Below are 19908 nucleotides of genomic sequence, written 5' to 3'. Positions count from 1 at the left end.
AGTCGAGATTTGTTAATCTTTGATAAAAAAAAAAAAAAAAGTCTGCTTCAGATTTGAGGAGGGATCAACGGGGCCGGGAGGCGGAGCGAGGAATATCTAGAAAGGTGTCGTTCAGAAACAAATAGAGCTGCAAATCCCAAATTTAAGACTTTTTTATTTTTTCACTTTTCTTTGGCGCAGTTACAAAAATGACACCGACAAATGAACCCTGACTGAGTTGAGCAGATTAAATACAGTAGTAGCTGAAAGAGAAGGTAAATAGTTAGGAAGACACGTGCATAATTGAGAAATGTCTTTATATGTATTATCTTGTCGGTGCGCTCACTGGAGTGCAGCTGCACAATGTTTTACAGACTCATTGTGATTATACATGTTGTGAAAGCCTGGTTAAGATGCGTTTTTAATGCGACGTGAAAGAGCAAAATGAGAATAAAATCACCTCTATAAGTGCTCACATATCATATTGTAATATGAAAAGAGTCATATTATACAGCTTTTTAAAACTTTCACATGGTCTCGCTGCTCCAGAAACGTTATATTTTAACTTTATTGCATCCAAATCCAGCTTTTACTTGATTTTCCCTCCATTTGAATATTGGATCATAGGAGCTGCATTCCGAATCTGCTGTGTCTGTGTGAGCTGGACTGGCTCCGCCCACACATGCCCATTTATAGGAAGAGGAGGAAGTACTTCCTCTGGTGGTGCCATGTGCCACAGCAGAGCTGCCTGATTGTGGGAGGAGTCAAAGGGGGAGGAGCCTACCTTGATTGTGATTGGCGAAACCCCCGATGACACTATCTAGGGTTTGATTTCTGATTGGCTGGTTGGAGCAACACACTTTTTTAAAACTGAAACAAGCCGAGGAGAGAGAGAGGAAGGACTTTCCTTACTTCTGGGGCGTCGTTCCAGGTATGGCGACGATTAGTACTGCAGGAAAACCTTTAGAGAATTTTACATAATGACTCCTTTAAGCCCCTTTAATCACCAAAGCTACAACTGTAACATTCATACAAAAACAAGTTGTTGTAAGTCCATTAGAAGCCATTTTTCTAAAATAAAAAAAAAAGCTGGCATCGTACACCGACTGATATCAGAAGGAAAGCTGACCAGAGGAGGGAGCATTCCTTTGAAATTGGTGGAAACGATAACGACTCAAATGGCCTAAGATGTTTCAGTATAATCAGTGTAGTTTGACAGTCCAACCCCCCCCCCAAAAAAATACCTCCGGCTGTTCAGCTGCCGCACGTTTAAACGCCATGATGGTCTTGTTTAGCCCAAAACAAAAGGTCCGGCGGTACGGCGACGTCGCCCCGGGCCACCTGCCCTCACCTCCGCCTGTTGTTGAAACAAAGACGACCTTCACAACACGACCCGCGCCGCCGCGCCCCGACCTTGGAGGCACCTTGGTTTTCAGGCAGCTTGTATTAAAACAAGGCTGGTTCATAACTTCTTGCTCAATCTGCCTCCGTGGAAGTGAGAAATGACACTGAAGGTCAAAGGAGAAGTCGGTCAGATTTTTTTCATGTTGGAAAAATGCAAATTGTGGGGTTTTTTGGGGTTTTTTTTTCACAATAATTAAGAGCAATCTGAAACAGTTTGAGGACTTAAACAGCAGATTGGGATGTAATGACGTGGAGTTCGGGGACAGATGGGCTCCACTTTAAACTTCTAATCATCTTTTCGCCAGATGAAGTTTTCTGCTGCCGGAGATGTTTCTGCTTCAGAGGAACTTCTCCTTCAACATTTAAAGCTTTCACATTCTACTTTTCCTTCATGCTTTGAGTTTTTTTTTTTGTTTTTTTTTAATGGCGGAGACCGATCATTTATCCCACATTTTCCAGCTGTGGAATCCTTCCTCCAGTTCCTTAACGCTCACTCTCCCCAAGTACTTCCAACAGCAGAACCCCAAAAAAAAGTCAATGCTATTCCCGCTTTGCTTTGTTCGTCTTGACAGCCAGAAAGCTTTTGTGACATTTGTACAGCTCGGTCTTCTTCTGCTGTTACCGTGACAGTTTCTGCCGCCGCTCCTTTTGTTACCAACAATCTCCCTGAAACCCCTCGAGCGTCGTTTTTCAGTGTCACCCGAAGGCGAGAGGTTGACGACCGGTTGAGACACCAGTTCTGCATCGCGTCGGGAAAACCGATCAGCGAGAAATACTCATTTCCTCTCCTGTTCGCCAGCGTTTGGTGCACAAGGACATCCTGCAGTCGCAGCTGTGCGCGATGTTTGATAACTTTCTAACGTCTGCTGCAGGACGCGCTGATTTGGAAATCTCATAAACGTGTATTTCCTTTTTGAAAATGGAGGATCAATAACGTGACAAACATATAACGTGCAAAACTTCGCCAAACTCCAACAAAACTCCCTCTAAAAAGTGTAAAACCAACATTTTGGTTGGTTTTAAATTCCCTTTGGAAATCAAAGCAGACGTCCAACGTCAGGTTGTTTGTTTGTTTTTTTCATCAGCTTACAGTATAAAAACTCTGTTTGAGACTGACTCCATTATGGAGAGAATATTTGTTTGCAAGGATTTAGTTGCTCTTTACATGATTTTTTTTTCTTTTTTTAACTACTGAATTCTAAAGAGGTGCTACATTGACAATGTGCCATAGTCAATGTTCTTTGACTTCACCTACAGATCTTTTATATTGATGAAGTCAATAAATCACATGTCAGCAAGTGTCAAAATCCACAGTAATAAATCCATCATAAATGTCGTGGAATGGAGAGAGAGAGAGAGAGAGAGAGAGAGAGAGAGAAAAAAGCAGACGATTCCACTTTACCGCGGATAAATCACATCTTCCTTCATCCCGGCTCTATTTCCATTACGTTCGCTATCGGTGGCAAAAAATAGTAACCTGACATTCGTGTCCACTCACACAGAAAAAGCCTGCTGTAATAACATTATGCTCTTTAGTCTGCTGGAGCTGCCAGGTGTGTGTGTGTGTGTGTGTGTGTGTGTGTGTGTGTGTGTGTGTGTGTGTGTGTGTGTGTGTGTGTGTGTGTGTGTGTGTGTGTGTGTGTGTGTGTGTGTGTGTCCCCTTCCCATCAGTTGAGTGGTTTCATGTCACATGACTGCTGTCACTCATGTGTTCAGGCTTGAATGTAGTGCTGGCCTCTACTGGTGACAGGCGGTACTGCAGGTCACCTCACATATATTATATTATATTATATTATATTATATGCATGTACTTATTTGTGTGTGCGTTTGCAGAATTGCAGGATCTAAAGCTTAATATAAAACAGAAAAATGGTTCAATTCATTTCAGAACTGTGAAAAAAGTTTACTTTTAAAGCATGTGACACATTTTAGTTAAAGTTAAAAGTATTTTCTCTGAAGCAAACATCAGGTCCAAAAGCAATAGAAAATTACCTGAAATAATTAAATACAACAAAATATATTAATTCATACTGATTCCAGCATTAAAATTGAGATCATTGAAAAACAAGCAAAAAAAAAAAATCATGTTGATTTACACAAAAATGTAATTAAAGTTCATAAAGAAAAGTCAAAAAGCATTGAAAGCTTGTTTTGTTTTTTTACTAGTTGAAAAAACTAGTCAGTGACTGAAATTGTCACCACTCATAAATTAAAAAAAGAAAAAACTCGAAAGACGATATTGCTGATTGAAAAATCAATCCATACTTGATTTTTTTTTTTATATTTATGTTCCCTGACCCCATTTTGGGAAACCTAACGGTGGTAAAGTGTAGATTATTCGCGGTCTATGTGTCGTATATCTACTTTCTTTCACTATAGTCTGTTTTTATGCGCGCGTCCCGTCTCCTTATTCTCCCTACAGTTGTTTTATCACCTCCGCCACATTTCTTCCGCATGCTTCCTGTCTTTCTGTCTTTCGTCCACCTGCGGTTGTACGTGCGAGTCCTCGCGCCGTACAAGGCGTCCATTCATGGACGCCGCCCGCAGAGCTCTGGACGGCGTCCAGGGTGGAGTGGAGTGCTTCGGCGAACGGCACCGGAGGGACTTAAACGTTTCCCTCAGACACAAACCTTCAGTTTGCTCTTCACTCCTCTTTCAATGGGATCCTCAGAGGAGCATCGCCGCCCCGCTCCGAGCCAACTTGGCTCGCCGGCAGAAGGGCCGCGGTGGCCCCATTAGCAATGCGGGCGACGGTCCCGCTCACTCATTTGACCCACATAGTATTCCGCTGGTCGCAGCCAGCTTTGATAGGGGCGGGGTGATGGCGGGCTCATTAAAACATTACAATACTATACAGCGAGAGAATGCGCTTGAACTTTGACCCCCGCAGAGCTCCAGTGTCACAAACAGCCGTCTGTTGTGTTTGATTCACGCGGAATCGCCCCGTGAGGTTATTTTACTCACTTTCTCCTCCATGTTTACCGACGTGAAGCTTCTCGTTTGAAGCTGCGGATGAACTCGTGGAGTAAAAAGACTTGTGTGTCATATATAAGAACTTTTCATGCATTTCCACCACCAGTAAGTTAATTGACTTTGTTCAAGCCAGAAGTCTCTCAACTCGATAAAGCTGGAATCTATTGTCTTCTATGTTCTAGTAGTACAACAAAACTGATCGACAATACTAAACTGTAAACTCTCAAAGCAGATCTTTTTCTTCAAATTGGTACAAAGCACATATGCTCACATCTTCTTCATGTACAACAGAATTAGAAAATATCCACGTTAGGTTTTTCATAGATTCTGGAAAATTGTTGTTTTAAAAAAAAAAAAAAACATCTGCCTGTTTTTGATGAATACAACTACTTTTTATTCTTCTTTATTTGCACATACTCTACCTTTTTTTTTTTTATACAAGAATTGTTTTCATCATTTGAAATATCCTGAAATGGCTATTTTTGATTGTGGTGGAAACACAAAGTAGCAATTTTATTAGTGGCTCCGAGTATCACCGGTGGGAATTGAACCGCCATCTTGTTTTTCTTGCGTCTGGACGTCTAAAGGCACAAATCTTGCGTCTTTCCAGTAACTCGGTGCTTGGATCACGTGAACCAACAGAAATTCCCACTTCTACTTCTGAATTCATCTCGCCCCTCACGTTTCGAGTCGCGTTTCCTCCTCGGCCGGGGGGGGGGGGGGGGGGTGGGCGCGTCAGTTTACCGTCAGGCGATCACGGGCGCCGCCTCCCCCGGAGATCGGGACCTCCAATATGGCCTCCAGGACGGCGCGTTGCATTCGGTTGAACCTTCTGTACGCAGGTCCGCTCCAATCCTCATTTCCCATTACATCTGTGTTTTCCGCACCGTCTTCTGGAAGCGAAAGCTTGCGGAGCTTAGAGGGGGATTTTCTCCCTAAGCTGATTTATATCGGCTGATAGCCCTGTCATGAAGCTCCGCACGGGAATGAATGGATGAATAGACAGATGAAGGGGGGGTTAAAAAAAAAAAAAAAAAAGAGGATCGTGTGGGAATGAGGAACAGTTGCATTAATATCCATTTGAATAGTAATACCCAGGAGAGGCTTGCTTTGTTTCGTGGCTCAAGTTCTGTTTTAATAAAAAGAAAAACAAGGAGCAACGGGCGGAGAAAAGGTAGAGAGCAGAGTTCAACGTAGAGCCGTGTTGAACTAGACGATGGCTAAACGTGTATAGACGAGAGGAGGGATTGTGTTTTAAGGATTAAAAGACGGGTGGACGAGAAAAATAGAAAACTGACAAGGGTTTGATAGAAGAAGAAGAAAAAGTGAACAATAACACGCCAGGATGGATTGTAAAAATAAATAAATAAATAAATAAAACTGCGCGGCGAGAAAATGACAGGAGAAGAAGGAGCGGCAGTCGTGTTGGGTCATTACGGAGAGACAGAATGGACAAATCCAGACCTTAAATGGAAAATGTGAATGTGCCATGTCGCTGTCAGCTTTAGTGAAGTGATAAATGTACAGTATCGTGACCTCTTCTGCACATTATTCCCTTGTACAAACATCCATCTGCCGGGCGTTAGCAGTTGACAGAATATAGATTAAAAATTGGAACGGAAGGCCGAAGGAGCCAAATGTTAAGACACGTTTTTATCTTCCCATCAAGCAGCCGTCCTGCTGATCGGAGCAAAGTGTGTCAACACGTGTAATTATTTCATCCTCGTTTTCATTCCGGGTTGTTCCACATCGAAAACTGTGAATATCTTTAAAACTCGTCTTAAAACACATTTTTATTCTTTGGCTTTTACCTCAGTGTGAGACTCTGGTCTGGTTTTAGTGCCTTCGTTTTTTTTTTTTTTTTTATTGTTTTAACCTTTTATGTTTTGTTTATTGTTTTAACATTTTATTGTTTTGATGTTTTTATTTTGCGACTTGTATTTTTATTTACAATGTACAGCACTTTGTTTCAGCTGCGGCTGCTTAAAAGCGCTTTATAAATAAAGTGGATTGATTGATTGATATCTTCAAAGAAGTTCTGAGGATTCCCACAAAAAATTCCCACATAATGTGGAGAAAAATGACCAAATTGTTTTTTTGTTTGTTTTTTTGTCCCTTGGAAACTTGGAATTGCGATATTAGATATTTGATTAGAGCAAACTTTGCATATTTTTTTGTGTATACTGTAAATAGTATGCTTAAAAGATATCTGTAAATATGTATATTGTGAAGGTCAAACTCAATAAGAGTAAATCTTCTTTTTCTTTTTCTTTTTACTTTTGAATGAAATCAATACAATTATTAAAAAAAAAAAAAAAAAACCTTGAGTACAGGACACAAGTTCAATTCAACTTTGTTTATATAGTACCACATACAACACAGTCATTTATCAGTGCTTTTAACAAATAAAAGCAAAATATAGAAAATATCCCACTTTCATGTTGAAATGTTCCCAGTTTTCTTCCGTTGTGCCTTGATGGATGCCAACCTGCAGTGTTTCCTAACTCTCTTAGCCAGTTAAATGTAATATAATGTAATTAATGTAAATTCTAGTAATAGCAACCTCACACTGTTCCATATTTATTTATTATTTATATATGTGTTTATGTATGTATCTGTGCACTACTATGCATATATATTTATCTGTGTATAATATCTGATACTTGCGATATTGCACTTCTGGTAAGATGCTAAACTGCATTTCGTTGCATTTGTAATGACAATCAAATTGAATCTAATCTAATCTCCTCCTCTTCCTCCTCTTCCTCCTCTTCCTCCCCAGCTGAAGAAGCTGCTGCTGACTCCTCCCAACTTGCCCACGGGGGTCGACGTGCACAAAGATGGCGCCCACGGCCGCCGCTACGGCAGCCGCAGCCTCCACCTACGGCCCGTCAGGCCTCTGGCTAAGGTGAGGCGCAGATTACTACAAAATAAATCTCCCGTCACTTCGGACACAAAGTCAAGACTCTGTATTTGCTGGTCCACGTCTCGTTCTTTTGTGTCTCCTGAGAGCTGACGACGTCACAACGTTGATTTTTGATGTGCATCACTGCCCCGGCAGGAGGAATGTACTTATTTATATTTCACTAATTGCTTTTTGTTTATGGTATGCGTGAAACGTCATAAAGTTAAATCGAACCCAATGATTGTTTGATTGTCTTACATGGAAGATTTAAAGCATTAGAGTTTTGGCCTTGATAGGGAAAAAACAATTTTTTCCACTTTAAAAATGTATATATCAAAGGTATTATTATTAAAATATCTGTTTATACTTTATATCGATCCATTTTTTATACCTGCTTTCTGCCAGTTATGGTCTCAAGGCGCTGCAGCTTTTGTAGTTTTCCGAGGTTCGGCCACACGTCAACGCTTGAAGTGTCCTTTCCAGTTTGACAGACTGTTGGTTTACGGTTTTCAATGATCTCAAGTAGTTTTCCATTATTATTTTGTTAAATGAGACATGGATATAGTCAAATGTACTGCTTGTGTCTATTTTTTAGTTTCTACAAACATTGATTATGGGGGAAACACTTTTTTTTTTTTTTTCAAAATATTGTTTATTGGTGTCAACCAGATGTTTCCTACCGATGCATACCTACACAGAAGAGATTAAATTAAATCTTGTGTTTGTGAAAACGTATGCATGCACTGGTGGAACAGAAAGAAAGAAGCAGAAATCTCTCTGATGAAACTTCATCCCACACTCTCCCTGTCGTCTCATGCAACGGCGCTTTTCATCTCCCCCAAAATGACGAACACTTTTATTTTGGAATGAAAACCCGGGAGACCTTCGGCCGCTGCCTGCCGGTGATGGATGCGGCGTTGGGGGAGGGGGAGGAGAGGACGGCGACAATAGCGGCCCGCGATGTGACTTAGCAGTAAATTGGACAGCTGCTAGCATTGTGCTTCAAGTGGCCATTGATTACGACACCACTCGTTTATCTTGTACAGAGCGTAAGGCATGGCGAGCCTCCGCACAGGCCGCTGCTGCTCAAGTAAAAGGGAGGTGGGGGGGGGGAGGGGGCGGAGATACAAAAGTACCCGGAGGAGGCAGCGTGGGGATAAGCCAGCGCTGAATCCATCACACACCCTCCTAACCCCGCTGATGTTCAGTGTGTGTGTGAGGAGCTTTAGTTTTAGAGTAGCGTGGCTTTGCTCTGGCAGATGGCAGAAGTATTGACTGACAGAGCAAGAGGGCAACAGTGAATCATAGTCTCTCTCTCTCACTCTCTCGCTCTCTCTCTCTCTCTCTCTCTCTCTCTCTCTCACTCACTCGCTCCATCTCTCTTGTATGAGTAATATGGAATCAGCCATTTCATTGCAGCTGCACACTGAATCATCCCTCACAAAGTCGGAAGCAGAATTTACCGCTGCGTGCTACGTGATCCGCTATCCAGGGCAGGAAATTGGAAGAGGAACCCTCGCGCTCGTCGTTGTGTGGTTTTTTTGTCGTTATTTTCTTTTCCCGTGAACAACTTTAGACGGCGTGATGGTATATTTCCCGCACGAGGAAAAAGAAAAAGAAAAGTTTTTAACTGACAGAAGCTTAGCTCCTGTTACATTTTAATGGGAAATGCCACTCCAGAAGCTTTGCAATGGATTTTAAATGAGAAAACACAGTCTCTCTCTCTCTCTCTCTCTCTCTCTCACACACACACACACATGCTCACCCACCATTCTGAGCACTTTGTGACTTGTACAAGCGGAGGTGGTGATCAAACCGCCAACCTTGCAATTGGATTGTGTGACAAAGGCAGCTCCACTGAAGTCTTAACATTTTCGAGACGTTTCGTGTTTTCCATGAAAAGATTGTTTAGAAATGTTGTGAAGGCCTTCAGATTGGAAAGGGAAACATACATGTCAGATTAATGGGGCAGAAGATGATTAAAAATCCCGACGTCGCTATGATACAATTGAACCGATTGGCAGTCAGTTGATGGTCGACCAAATCAAAGCCGTGCAGAAATCTATCTATAGATCAATTTAACAGAAACATTAAGCAACACATTAAGGGGAAAAAAGTAAAACAGCAGTGATTTTAATAGTTTCAGCTACTTTGAACTCGGTTTAGTTACGCAGCTTAATCTATGTAGTATTTATTCCGCGTCGTCGAAGAAGAGAGACCTTCCTTTCTGCTTGTGGCGTGTTCGTCTCCGCTGTGTTGGAATCGTGCTCCATCAATAAATCTGCCTTGCACTGCGTTGCCTTCACCCAAGTCAACCCCTCCCAGGTGTGTTTTAACCGTGCGGTTTTTGTGTCTCCGCGCTCAGAGCGACCTCCCTCAGGAGCGGAAGGCGCGGGCGGTGCGGCCAGCCGGGCGCCTCTGCACCGAGCTGCATCGCCACCTCACCACCGCCCAGGACGCCGAGGACGCCCCAGCCGCCGACACGGAGGAGGACGAGGAGGAGGAGGAGGAGGAAGACGATGACGACGAGGACAGCGAGTCGGAGGAGGACGAGGACGAGGAGGAGGAGGAGTCCTCCAGCAGCGAGGTGGAGGGCGCGGCGGTCGCGGCCGCCCCCGCCGAGCCGGCGAAGCCTCAGTTCAGCTCGGAGAAGGAACTGCGCTCGGTGGTGGAGCTGATCACCTACATGCACACCTACTGCCTGCCCACGCGCAAGCAGCAGGGCTGGGAGCGCAAGGACCGCGACCTCCCGAAGCCCCGGGCCCGGCCCGAGGCCTCGCGCCCGCCCGCCACAAACTCTCACAGCAGAGTCGTGCTGGTGGCCACGCCGGGGACCGGCACGGGCGGCGGCGCCCCAAAGAGGCTCCCCTTCGCCCGGCGGCGGGAGACGAAGGCCAACTCCCTCCTCCGCGAGCTCCTGCAGCAGAGCAGCTCCTTCGACGTGAGCAAGCCTTACAGACTGCACAGCCCTCCCTACTCCCACTCCTACAGCCCCAGCAGGGGAGCGGCGCCCGCGCCCGCCGCCCCGGCCCGGTCGGCCTCCGCCCAACCCCCCAGCTCCGGCAACCCCAAGCCAGAGCTCCGCAAAGACTCATCCTCCCCGGAGAGGGGGAACCGCTCCCCTGAGCCGGCGCAGAGCCCGGAGGAGGCCGCGGAGAGCGGCGGCTCCTTCTCGGTGCGGCGCTCCAGGCGACTGGCGTCCTTCCCCAGCCGCTTCGCCAAGAGGCTGCGGCCCGGGCGGGCGAGGGAGGGCGAGGAGAGGGAGCGGGAGGAGAAGGACGAAGGCCGGGCGCCGGTCAAACTCCTGCCCACCCAGGCGGGAGGCGGAACCACGACGGAGATGCAGCCAGAGCAGCTAACGCCCAGCAACAACAACAACAACGACGGCGGCGGCGGCGGCGCAGCCACGACGGAGCCGAGCGACCCCTGCTGCCACGGTGAGCCGGACAGGAAGCACCGAGGCTGCGTTCACACTGCCAGGCTTTCATCCTCAGTTTTGATGTCTCTCATATTGGATTTTTACCCGAATTACTTGTAATCTATACCTGATGCAGTCTGCTTTGGCGCGCTCTGCCGACGGCGCCGCATTGATTTTTTTTCTTCCTCGTGGCGAGTCAAGAACATCGGCTCTGATTTAAGCCTGTGACTTGAAAGTGCGACCACTTGTTAAGATCCGAGTCGCGTATCGACAACTTACAGGACAACCTGATCGCTCGCAGTGTGAATGCGGCCCAGTATTGAAACGCGCACACACACACTTTCATACGCACACACACACACACACACACACACACACACACACACACACACACACACACACATGGGTGTAACAGGCTTTCTGTTCTGATTGCAGAGAAGCGGGCCTGCCTCTGTCTGCCTCTCAACCCCAAGTCCACAGGGTGAGTGTCTATATAAAGTACCTGCGCCGTGCTTCACCAAGCAGCTGCAGCTGCAGCCTGCTTAAAGCGCTCCTTCATTTTTCCATGCGGCCTCCAGTGGCGGTGTAAGTGTGTGTCGAGCATCGTGGAAGCCTCCTCTCAGGACTTTCGGGGGGTTGTTCGTGGCGCGGTCGTGGATCCAAAATATCGAGAAGTTCCTAATGAGCTTTTTGTGTTTGCTTAAAGAAGCCAAATGTGTGAGACGCTGGATTTGCAGGATGAATGTCTAATCTACCTCGACTTGAACTGTAGCCTCCAGTCGAGGCTCAGATATCACACCCATTGATTTCATTGGAGGTACATTTTGGGAAAGTTAATTTTCACCTGCAATCTGTGTCAAAAGTCTGAGGAAATGTACTTTAAATGGAGCAATAAAGGCTTCCGTAACGACATTAAACTAAAATCCATTCCCCTGAGACCCAGGTGCTAATTATCTCTACTCTGAAAACGGACGCAACAAGTGGGATCTGCTCATTATGAAGTCTCCACAATCGGCTTTATTGCTTGAATATTTTAGCCGCTGTGTAAAAGTTTAGCCATGAGACCTGCTCTGATGATGGTTTGCAGACGCTGGCGCTCTCCAAAGGGACAGAAACGATGGGAGATACTGAGATTTTAATTGGGAGATGCCAGGTTGAGGTGTTTAGGACGTGCGCTGAGGAGAGATTGTAGATTAAGCGAAAAGGCAGAAGAGGAAGACTCAGTTTAGAAGCAGTCGGTGTAACATTGGGAATTGATTTTATTTGAAACAACTCGTCAAAAACACTCCACCTTTTCCATCAATTGATATACTGCCGCGGTGTTAAAAAAAACAAAAAAACTTCATGATCATTGTAAGACATCATGCAAAAAAATATACTTGTAAAAATGTGAAAACATCCCGTAAGAACAAATGCATGGAAATGTTGCCTCGGGTCTTAATGAGGCAATATTCCAGCGCGCAGCATGCCCCAGCTATTTTTGCAGAGGGAATTTCAATATTTAGCGTCTGACATAAATTCAGAAGTCATTCATTGCGACCTACTGTAACACATTACGGAGGAAACGCTTTCCACGTGGGGTAAGCGCTTTGTTTCCACGCCGAGTGAAAGAGAGAGGGAGGGAGAATCCATTAAGGAGTATTGTAATAATCCAACGCCTGTAAACATGCAAATTACTGTGTTAATCACCTTTGCTGTAAATTGTACAAATCGGAAGTAATTGATTTCATCCTATTTGGGTTATTTGGGTCAATTATGTAATGTAATGCTGCGTAATCTGGCTTTATGTGGAAGTGTTGGTGACTCAAACCCAATTACATACTTAAGTTGTTGTGGTTCAAATTGGGAAATATTTACTCCAAAACGTCCTCATGAACTGAGACCACTGGTTGGAAACCCTGGAGCGTCTCCAGCTGAGCGGTCATCTCCACGCCCCCGTCGCTTAGAAAGAATAAAAGCATTGCGTGCTTTTTATACATTTTTATTTCATCCCGCTGCTCTTCGTGGAGGGTAAATAATATCGCGCCTGAAGCCAGTCCGCCTCGGAGCGTCTCCTGCCTTTCATGGCGACTGGAGACAGAAACCGACGAGCCAGGAATAGCAGGGGGAAGAATAAGGGGAGAGGGACGGCGGGAGTACATATGGTTGTTGTGATAAGAAATGAGGAGCGCGCCGAGAGATGCCAGCAGCATTCACACCGAGAAGGCGTCATTCACATTCAGCGGGCGTCGGCTGAAAACCGGACTGTTTTTATTTCTCTCCTACTTGAAGGGCCTTTTATGGCCGTTATTAGATTCGTGTTCAACCGTCGCAGTCCAACACGACTCGGCCGTCTTTCAATCTGTCTCTCTTTGTCTCTTCCACCACCAGAGAGCCTCAGTTCAGCACCAAACCCTTCGAGCAGACCCTCGGCGTGGATCTGTGTGGAACGGCAGGTAAACGCGCCTTCACTGCCCCTCTGAAACGGTTTCAGTAGAAAATGATTAACATTAACGAGAAAGAGTGTTAAGTCTTTCCGACACTAAATGTGTTTCTAACCACCCGGCCAAAGTGGAAAGATTAAAACAATACGCTCTTTTCTGAACTACAACTTATTGTAATGAGCACTGGAACAATTTGCAGTAATGTTTAATGTCATTGTTTTTCAAATTAGAGTTACCTTTGGAAAGTTTCCATAATGCTCACGTTCGCTGAAAACCGATTCACTCGCTTTCTCTATAATTTGAATGTTTCGATTTGTCAACAACACAATTTAAAAATAACTATGATCAATCAGAGAGTTGTAATATTTGTGTAAGACTAATAATGTCTCACAGGTACTGTGAACTAAAGTCAGAGTCGTTTTTGTGGCTGTCAGGAGACTTAAGACAACATTTTCAAGTAAAAATGTTTAACTTTCATTGTATTTTGGGGGAAAACGCAAAACATTTCTGAAACAAAAACAATGTTCTTTCAAACGGGGGCCTGAGGTCAGAAGTTCCTCCTCCAGTGAACAGGAGTTTAGGGAAACAGTCACTAAGTACGACGCTTAAAGCTTTAAAACGATCACAAAACGATAACTTGTTGCCATTTATTAGTGGCGTCACAATCGAGGAAGACGTGTTTGTCACTGCGCCGGCGGTTGTCAGAGTGCGGGAGGATGACCACCCGCGTCTGGTGTCCCCTCCCCCTCAGGTCTCACCCCTCCCACCACCCCGCCTCACAAACCTGTGGAGGATGAGCTCTTCAAGCCGGCGGAGGGCGGGAAAGGTGGCGGAGGGGTGGGCGGCGGCAGCGAAGGCGGAGGCGGCGGCGGCGACCCCGGCGCCAACGCGGCGGCGAAGAGCTCGTCCTGGCTGAGCCGCGCCCACCACCAGCGGAAGCTGCCGGAGCAGACGGAGCTGTACGCGCAGCTGCGGCGCATGGGCCAGGCCGACGGCGACGGCGTCGACGCCCACCGCGGCTTCGGCGACCACGACTACTGCGCGCTGAGCCTCGGGGAGAGCCGCAAGCGCAGCGCCGCCATCCTGGGCGCCATGCTGCAGGCGCAGGGTGGCGGCGGCGAGGGCACCCCCCCGGCGCCCAAAGCGGCCGAGGATCGGGCGGCGGACGAGAAGGGGCGCGGTGGCGAGGAGCGGCCGCCGGCGGCGGCGGAGGCGGCCGAGACGCAGGAGCTGGTGACATCGTCGTCGTCGCCGCCGCCGTCCGACTGCCAGACGATGGCCGCCACGCCGCCGGCTTCCGAGGAAGAGGCGGAGCGCTCGTCGGCGTCTCGCTCGCCATCGCCAATTCTCCACCTGTGTCCCGACTCCCCGTCCAGCAAGACAGACTCCAGGTAAGATGGCAAAAGGGAGCGCCGGGAAGATCTGGATCAAGGGGAAATGATCCGTGGCGTTCAAGAAAAAGAAAGAGAAGCAGGAGGATAATTCGATTCAATTCAACTTTATTTATACGACAGGCATTTTGAGGCTTCTGACAGAGAAACACAGCAAATCATAAGGGTGGAGTGTAACTCCTGCGTTTTATATTTTAGGTTCCATCCATTGTAGGTTCAAAGCTGAGCGCTTGTCAGCTCAGCCACAAGTTGAGCTTCATGCTCTTCCTCTCCTCCACACAATCTCAAGGTCGATGACATCGTCACGGGAGTAGTGACGGCGAAGCTCTCCAACTGTGTGTTTTCAGGTGCGATTGACGCTTTCAGCGGCCAATCGCACCTCCATCTTGCCAGTGTTGCTCTGCCGCGAGCGCCAAGGAAACGCCGCTCAAGCGTCTCGTCCGGATGCGAAAAGTCGTCACGTTTCACGTCGTTTTAGAAAGAATGAACAGCCGCTTTAATATTACTCAATTGGAAAGTTGGATGGAAAGTTAAATCAGTAGATTGAAATGATCCATAATTATCTTTTCAGATAATAGGACTATTTGTGGTGGGAGCTTGAAGCAGTGACGCTGGTGTGGACGGTCATAAGTGCGTTCTCATCTCCAGCATGTAAAATAAAAAGAAACATAAAAGGTTTTCCAGGTTGAACATGCACAGGAGCTGTTAAGTTAAAGCTCTCGAGCCAAAACTGAATTCTTAGTGTGATTTGACAGTCTCGCATTGACTAAGGTCAGTGGTCATATTATTTCTGTACATGGAGACAATGATGGAGGGGAAAAAGGTGGAAAGGGATGAAAAAAAGACAAAGAACACCGACTGCAGAAGCTTTTTTTTTTTTTGCCGCAGTTCACCGGGGTTTTTTTTTTTTTTTTTCTTTCTTTCTTTCTCATGTTTGACATTTTCAGTTTCACCTTGTGTCCGCCCTCATCTCATTGGCTGTCCTCTCTCTCTCTTCTCTCCCCTTTTCCCACCTCGCCCTCCTTCAGCGAGAACTCGGAGATCTGTCCCGACGACGACCAGAGGAACAAAGCCAATTCTGACGAGGTACAGAGAACACTGTCGCCGGGTGGTCCCTCAGACTTTTATTTTGAAGGAAAACTTTGTCTCACCAACACGCCACAGCCTCACCCGGAGAACTGGCGTCACATAGTTTTAACAGCAAAGGCATAATTTGTGTATTTCATTATTATTATTTTTTACATAATGCTTCATTTAGCATTTTTTATTCTAAAAGTTTCAGCGTTAATGTATTTAAAAGAGCCGTAAAGACATTTTTCTTTTGCACGAACTATAAAACGACACCCTAACATCCATTCCATGCGTGTAAACGAAGTGTTTTGAACATCAGGCCGCTCGTCCTGCACGCCGGTCTTTTCCCCATATCTGTCGGCATCCCGCGTTATCCTCTGTCCTGACTGTTGCCATGGTTTCCCTGTTGCCAGGACAACTGTCAGGTGTTTTACATCCACAACCTGCCGAGCAGCATGACCCAGAACATGCTGAGGAAACGCTTCCAGGTCTTCGGCAAAGCGGAGGACTGCAAAGTCATCATCTGCAACGAGTAAGAGTCCTAATCTGTCTGGAGTTTTTAGTCTGAGGCGCGCAGATACTACAACTTTTTCTTTTCTTTTTTCACTTCTTTTTTTTTTGATGGTGCAGCAGAGCAGATTTCCTGTGCTGTGGACTTTCCTTAAGAATAAAATGCAGCTTTTAGGTCAGCACATGTTATGTATTAAGACGTACATCGAAATAATAAGAAAATGTGATTTATTGATTGTAAAGTATGAAGGCTCGCATTAACATTCACAAATACATTTCGGGATTCAAGCAATACTCTTAGACATAATTTTTAATATTGTTGTTTTTCAAGAAGATCTAACAATTTCTCCTTATAAATTTAGTGTGGGAGACTAAAAATGTAGTGGGAAGAGTTTTTCAATCTCTTTTAGTGTTTGTTTTAGTGTGTGCTATTTGTTTTTTTTTTGCCTCAAGTTCTGTTGTTGTGAATTAAAATTTTAATAACGACTTGCGCCATTTGTGCCTCTGGTCTTGTTTTTATTTTATTTTTTGAATCTTCCAATGTTTTTTAAAAACCTGGAAACCCTAAAAACATGCACAATAAACTACAGACGCCCTCTGAATGCTGAAATTAACCTTTTTCTAGTCTCCTCTATTAGCTCTGAAATTAAACACACACACCAGAAAAGACAAGAGCCTTGAAATCGCTCCGTTCTCGTCCTTCAGCGACGATCTTGTGATTTTTTATTTTATTTTTTCCCAGCCGTTGGCCGCTGCTCACAAACACTCCAAATGGGTCGTTCTCTCAGGACGGATTTCCCCACAAGGACTAATTAAATATGACTTTAAAAAGCAGAAGTTAATAAGTGTGCCCTGACAAACACACACATTTTAGAGTTCCGTGCCAGATTCTGTTGCTGTTGGGTATTTATTGTCCTTCTTTGCTGGTGTGTTGTATTTTTATTTTATTTTTACTGCGATCACTGTCCATTTCCTTCGTCTCAAACGTTTGTGTGTGTGTTTTTTGAAGGGAGCGCTGTGGGGTGATAAAGATTCGTCAGCCGGGGGCTCAGAGGCACTGGAAAGAGCGAGAGACCGTTCTGAACGGACCTGCAGGCCTTCGGAGGCTGACGAGGAAACGCTACATAGACCTTGGTAAAGGACACAAGCACACACCTTGAGCAGTGTCACTTTGTAAATAAAATACAATTAAATAAAATCAGACCCGAGTCTGGGCATCTATGGCGATCCACAATGCTATAGTTGGATGAGTTCACCAAGAGTCTATTGGAGGTCTCAGAAGCTTTCAGTGGTGCCTTTTTATAGTCAAGGTCACAGAGTTTAAACAAGCTACTCAAGTAATTTTGCAACTTTAAAAACATTTTTTCCAAACAGATCAGTTTGGCACTACGATTTGAAATGGTCATATTATGTAAAATCCACTTTCTAAAGGGTTTCCAGCAGTAATAATCATTACCACACCTGGACCGACGCCCCAGAAGTGAAGACAGTGTGTCCTCTCTCTCCCCGGCTTGTTCCAGGTTTTAAAAAGTGTGTTGCTCCAACCGGCCAATCAGAAATCAAACCCTATATAGTGTCATCGGGGGTTTAGCCAATCAATGTAGGCTCCTCCCCTTTGACTCCTCCCACAATCAGGCAGCTCTGCTCTGGCACATGGCACCACGAGAGGAAGTACTTCCTCCTCTTCCCAACATTGGCATGTGTGGGCGGAGCCAGTCCATCTCACACAGACACAGCAGATTCTGAATGCAGCTGCTATGATCCAATATTCAAATGGAGAGAAAATCAAGGAGAAGCTAGAAACTTTGAATAAAATGTTTTTAGACCAAAAAGACCCATGTGAGAGTGAAGTGTTAAAAAGCAGGATGATATGACCCCTTTAAATCTGGAAAAAAATATATATATTGGTAATATTTCAGTGGATTCATGAGACAAAACATGAGAATCAGCAGTGTGCACAACAAATGTGTCGAACATAAGGCCCGTGGACCAAAACTGGAGCAGAAAAGGCTCCAATCCGGCCAAACCACGAAGTAAATTGTAAAAATATCCAACTTAACATTGATTTTTTTTTTTTTTTTTTTTTTTTTTTTTTTACAGATTCTAGCAAACACATTTTTTGATGTTTCACTGTATTTTGCACCATATTTAGATAGTAGTCACTTTCCGTAAAAATTGTTTGGTTTTGTGAAAATAGATTTTCATTTCGAACACAAAAAGAAACGTTAAAGTTTATATTTATTATGGCGTTATTTTACTGATTTGATGCCTTTCAGCAAATGCATGCCAATAAATATACCAGTGTGGCATCATTTAAAAGACGTATATAGTATGTTTTATCCGAACCAGCTCCAACTGTGGCCCTGTGTGTTCCAGATGAGGCCGGCCCCGGCCCCGTCAAGAGCAAGTACGATGCACTGGACTTTGACACTCTGCTGAAAGAGGCCCAGAAGTCCCTGCACCGCTGACAGTACAGCGCCACCCACTGGCCAGCCTTAGTAACATTGCAGCAAGACCCCTCCGACAACACGGCTCCGCCTACTCCCCCCACCCCCACCCCCACCCCCCGAGACGGGCCTCTCGAGTACCTCCATGCAAGGCAACCTCGCAAAATGTTTACATTTTTAACCATTGGGACAAACAGTAAGGACCTTGTTTTGTTTTGTTTTTTGTTTTTTTGCTTGTTTTTTAATTTTAAGTTTCTTTCACCGGAGGATACTGCTTAAAAAACGAGGATGCCACTGGGAGTCCGGAGGAGGAGGAGGAGGGGGGGGGGGGTGGGGGGGGAGGGAGGGGGGGTGTTGAGAGACAATGGAGGGAATGGGACTTTAAACAGAAATGGTACAACAGCCACAAACGATGGTGACACAGTTCTCCGCTGAACAACCGTGACAACAAAAGCTGCTTCCTGTCTGTGTTGGTTGAAACCGCCGCCGCCGCCGCCTTGGAAGCGCGGGCGTCGGAGATCTGTAGCAAATCCTTGCTATCCCCTTACCCCCCCACCCCACTCCCCACCCCCCACCCCCCCTGCGTTGCGTTGGTCGTCGTGGTGGTGTGTGTTCCCGCGTGTGCGTGTTCTTTGTTCTGTTGGTTTTGTAAGAAAAATAAGAGAGAAAAAATTATCCACACCAAAAAAAAATGAATCCCTCCCTCTTTTCAGTCTCGAGGGGTGAAAAACCTACAAGCTGCGTTTCGCTTGTGTGGTCGTGTAACCTCCGGAAGAAAAAGAAGAAAAAAAAACCCAACTCTGCTTTTATTTTTTGCGAAAAAATCGTGGATGTTCTAAAATTTTAAAATCTATTGTGTGTGTGTGTTATGGACAAACAATATAACGACGAAAAACCATTTAACGTAATCATCCAAGGACTGATAAAGTTTACAAACTAAAATGAAGAAAAAAAAATCATGTTTTTTTGGGGTTTTTTTTTTTGTAATTGTAGTGCTTCCTTGATTTGAACTATGCACTGTAAGGAGGCCTCTGCTGTCCTCCACCCCCCCCCCCCCCCCCCCTTCCTAACTAAACCCCAACTCTGCCATGCCGACTCTCTTGGCCTCTGCTACTGGCTGCTGCAGGCTGGGATGAACAGGCGCTGCAGGCACGTCGTTCAAAAAAAAGGATCTATGACCACGTTGACCTTTTTAAAATGGACCTTTTAACTGCGAGAATTACTATTGGGAGGCGTATTGTTTAAAACAGACGTTTTGGCCAAGATTAAACTGGGACTAAACTCAAAATCAGTCGTTTACGTACTAAACTGTACTGAAAACGAAAGTAAGTTTAAGTTCACAATGCAGATTAAAACTCAAAGATATAACCTTGTGTGGTGATCGAGG

The 19908-nt window shown here is 45.3% G+C and overlaps 1 protein-coding gene across 2 annotated transcripts in view; it reads left to right on the top strand.

Annotated features, from left to right (window-relative positions):
• Window positions 1-18816, top strand: part of ppargc1b (peroxisome proliferator-activated receptor gamma, coactivator 1 beta) — a gene marked incomplete at its 5' end in the record, with an annotated part of 86936 nt that extends 68120 nt beyond the window's left edge. For both annotated transcript variants that reach the window (XM_080502712.1, XM_080502713.1), the window contains 9 exons: window positions 7139-7264; window positions 9627-10698; window positions 11115-11160; window positions 13050-13114; window positions 13854-14493; window positions 15522-15579; window positions 15978-16096; window positions 17084-17208; window positions 18451-18816. In XM_080502712.1, coding sequence (XP_080358838.1) covers window positions 7139-7264; window positions 9627-10698; window positions 11115-11160; window positions 13050-13114; window positions 13854-14493; window positions 15522-15579; window positions 15978-16096; window positions 17084-17208; window positions 18451-18542 — 2343 coding nt within the window. In that variant the 3' untranslated portion in view covers window positions 18543-18816. The remainder of the gene's footprint in view (window positions 1-7138; window positions 7265-9626; window positions 10699-11114; window positions 11161-13049; window positions 13115-13853; window positions 14494-15521; window positions 15580-15977; window positions 16097-17083; window positions 17209-18450) is intronic.
• Window positions 18817-19908: the final 1092 nt, after the last annotated feature.

Source organism: Blennius ocellaris (genome assembly GCF_963422515.1).
Source record: "Blennius ocellaris genome assembly, chromosome: 9".
In the NCBI taxonomy this organism is placed as follows: domain Eukaryota; kingdom Metazoa; phylum Chordata; class Actinopteri; order Blenniiformes; family Blenniidae; genus Blennius; species Blennius ocellaris.
This window is presented reverse-complemented; position numbering and strand designations above follow the sequence as displayed.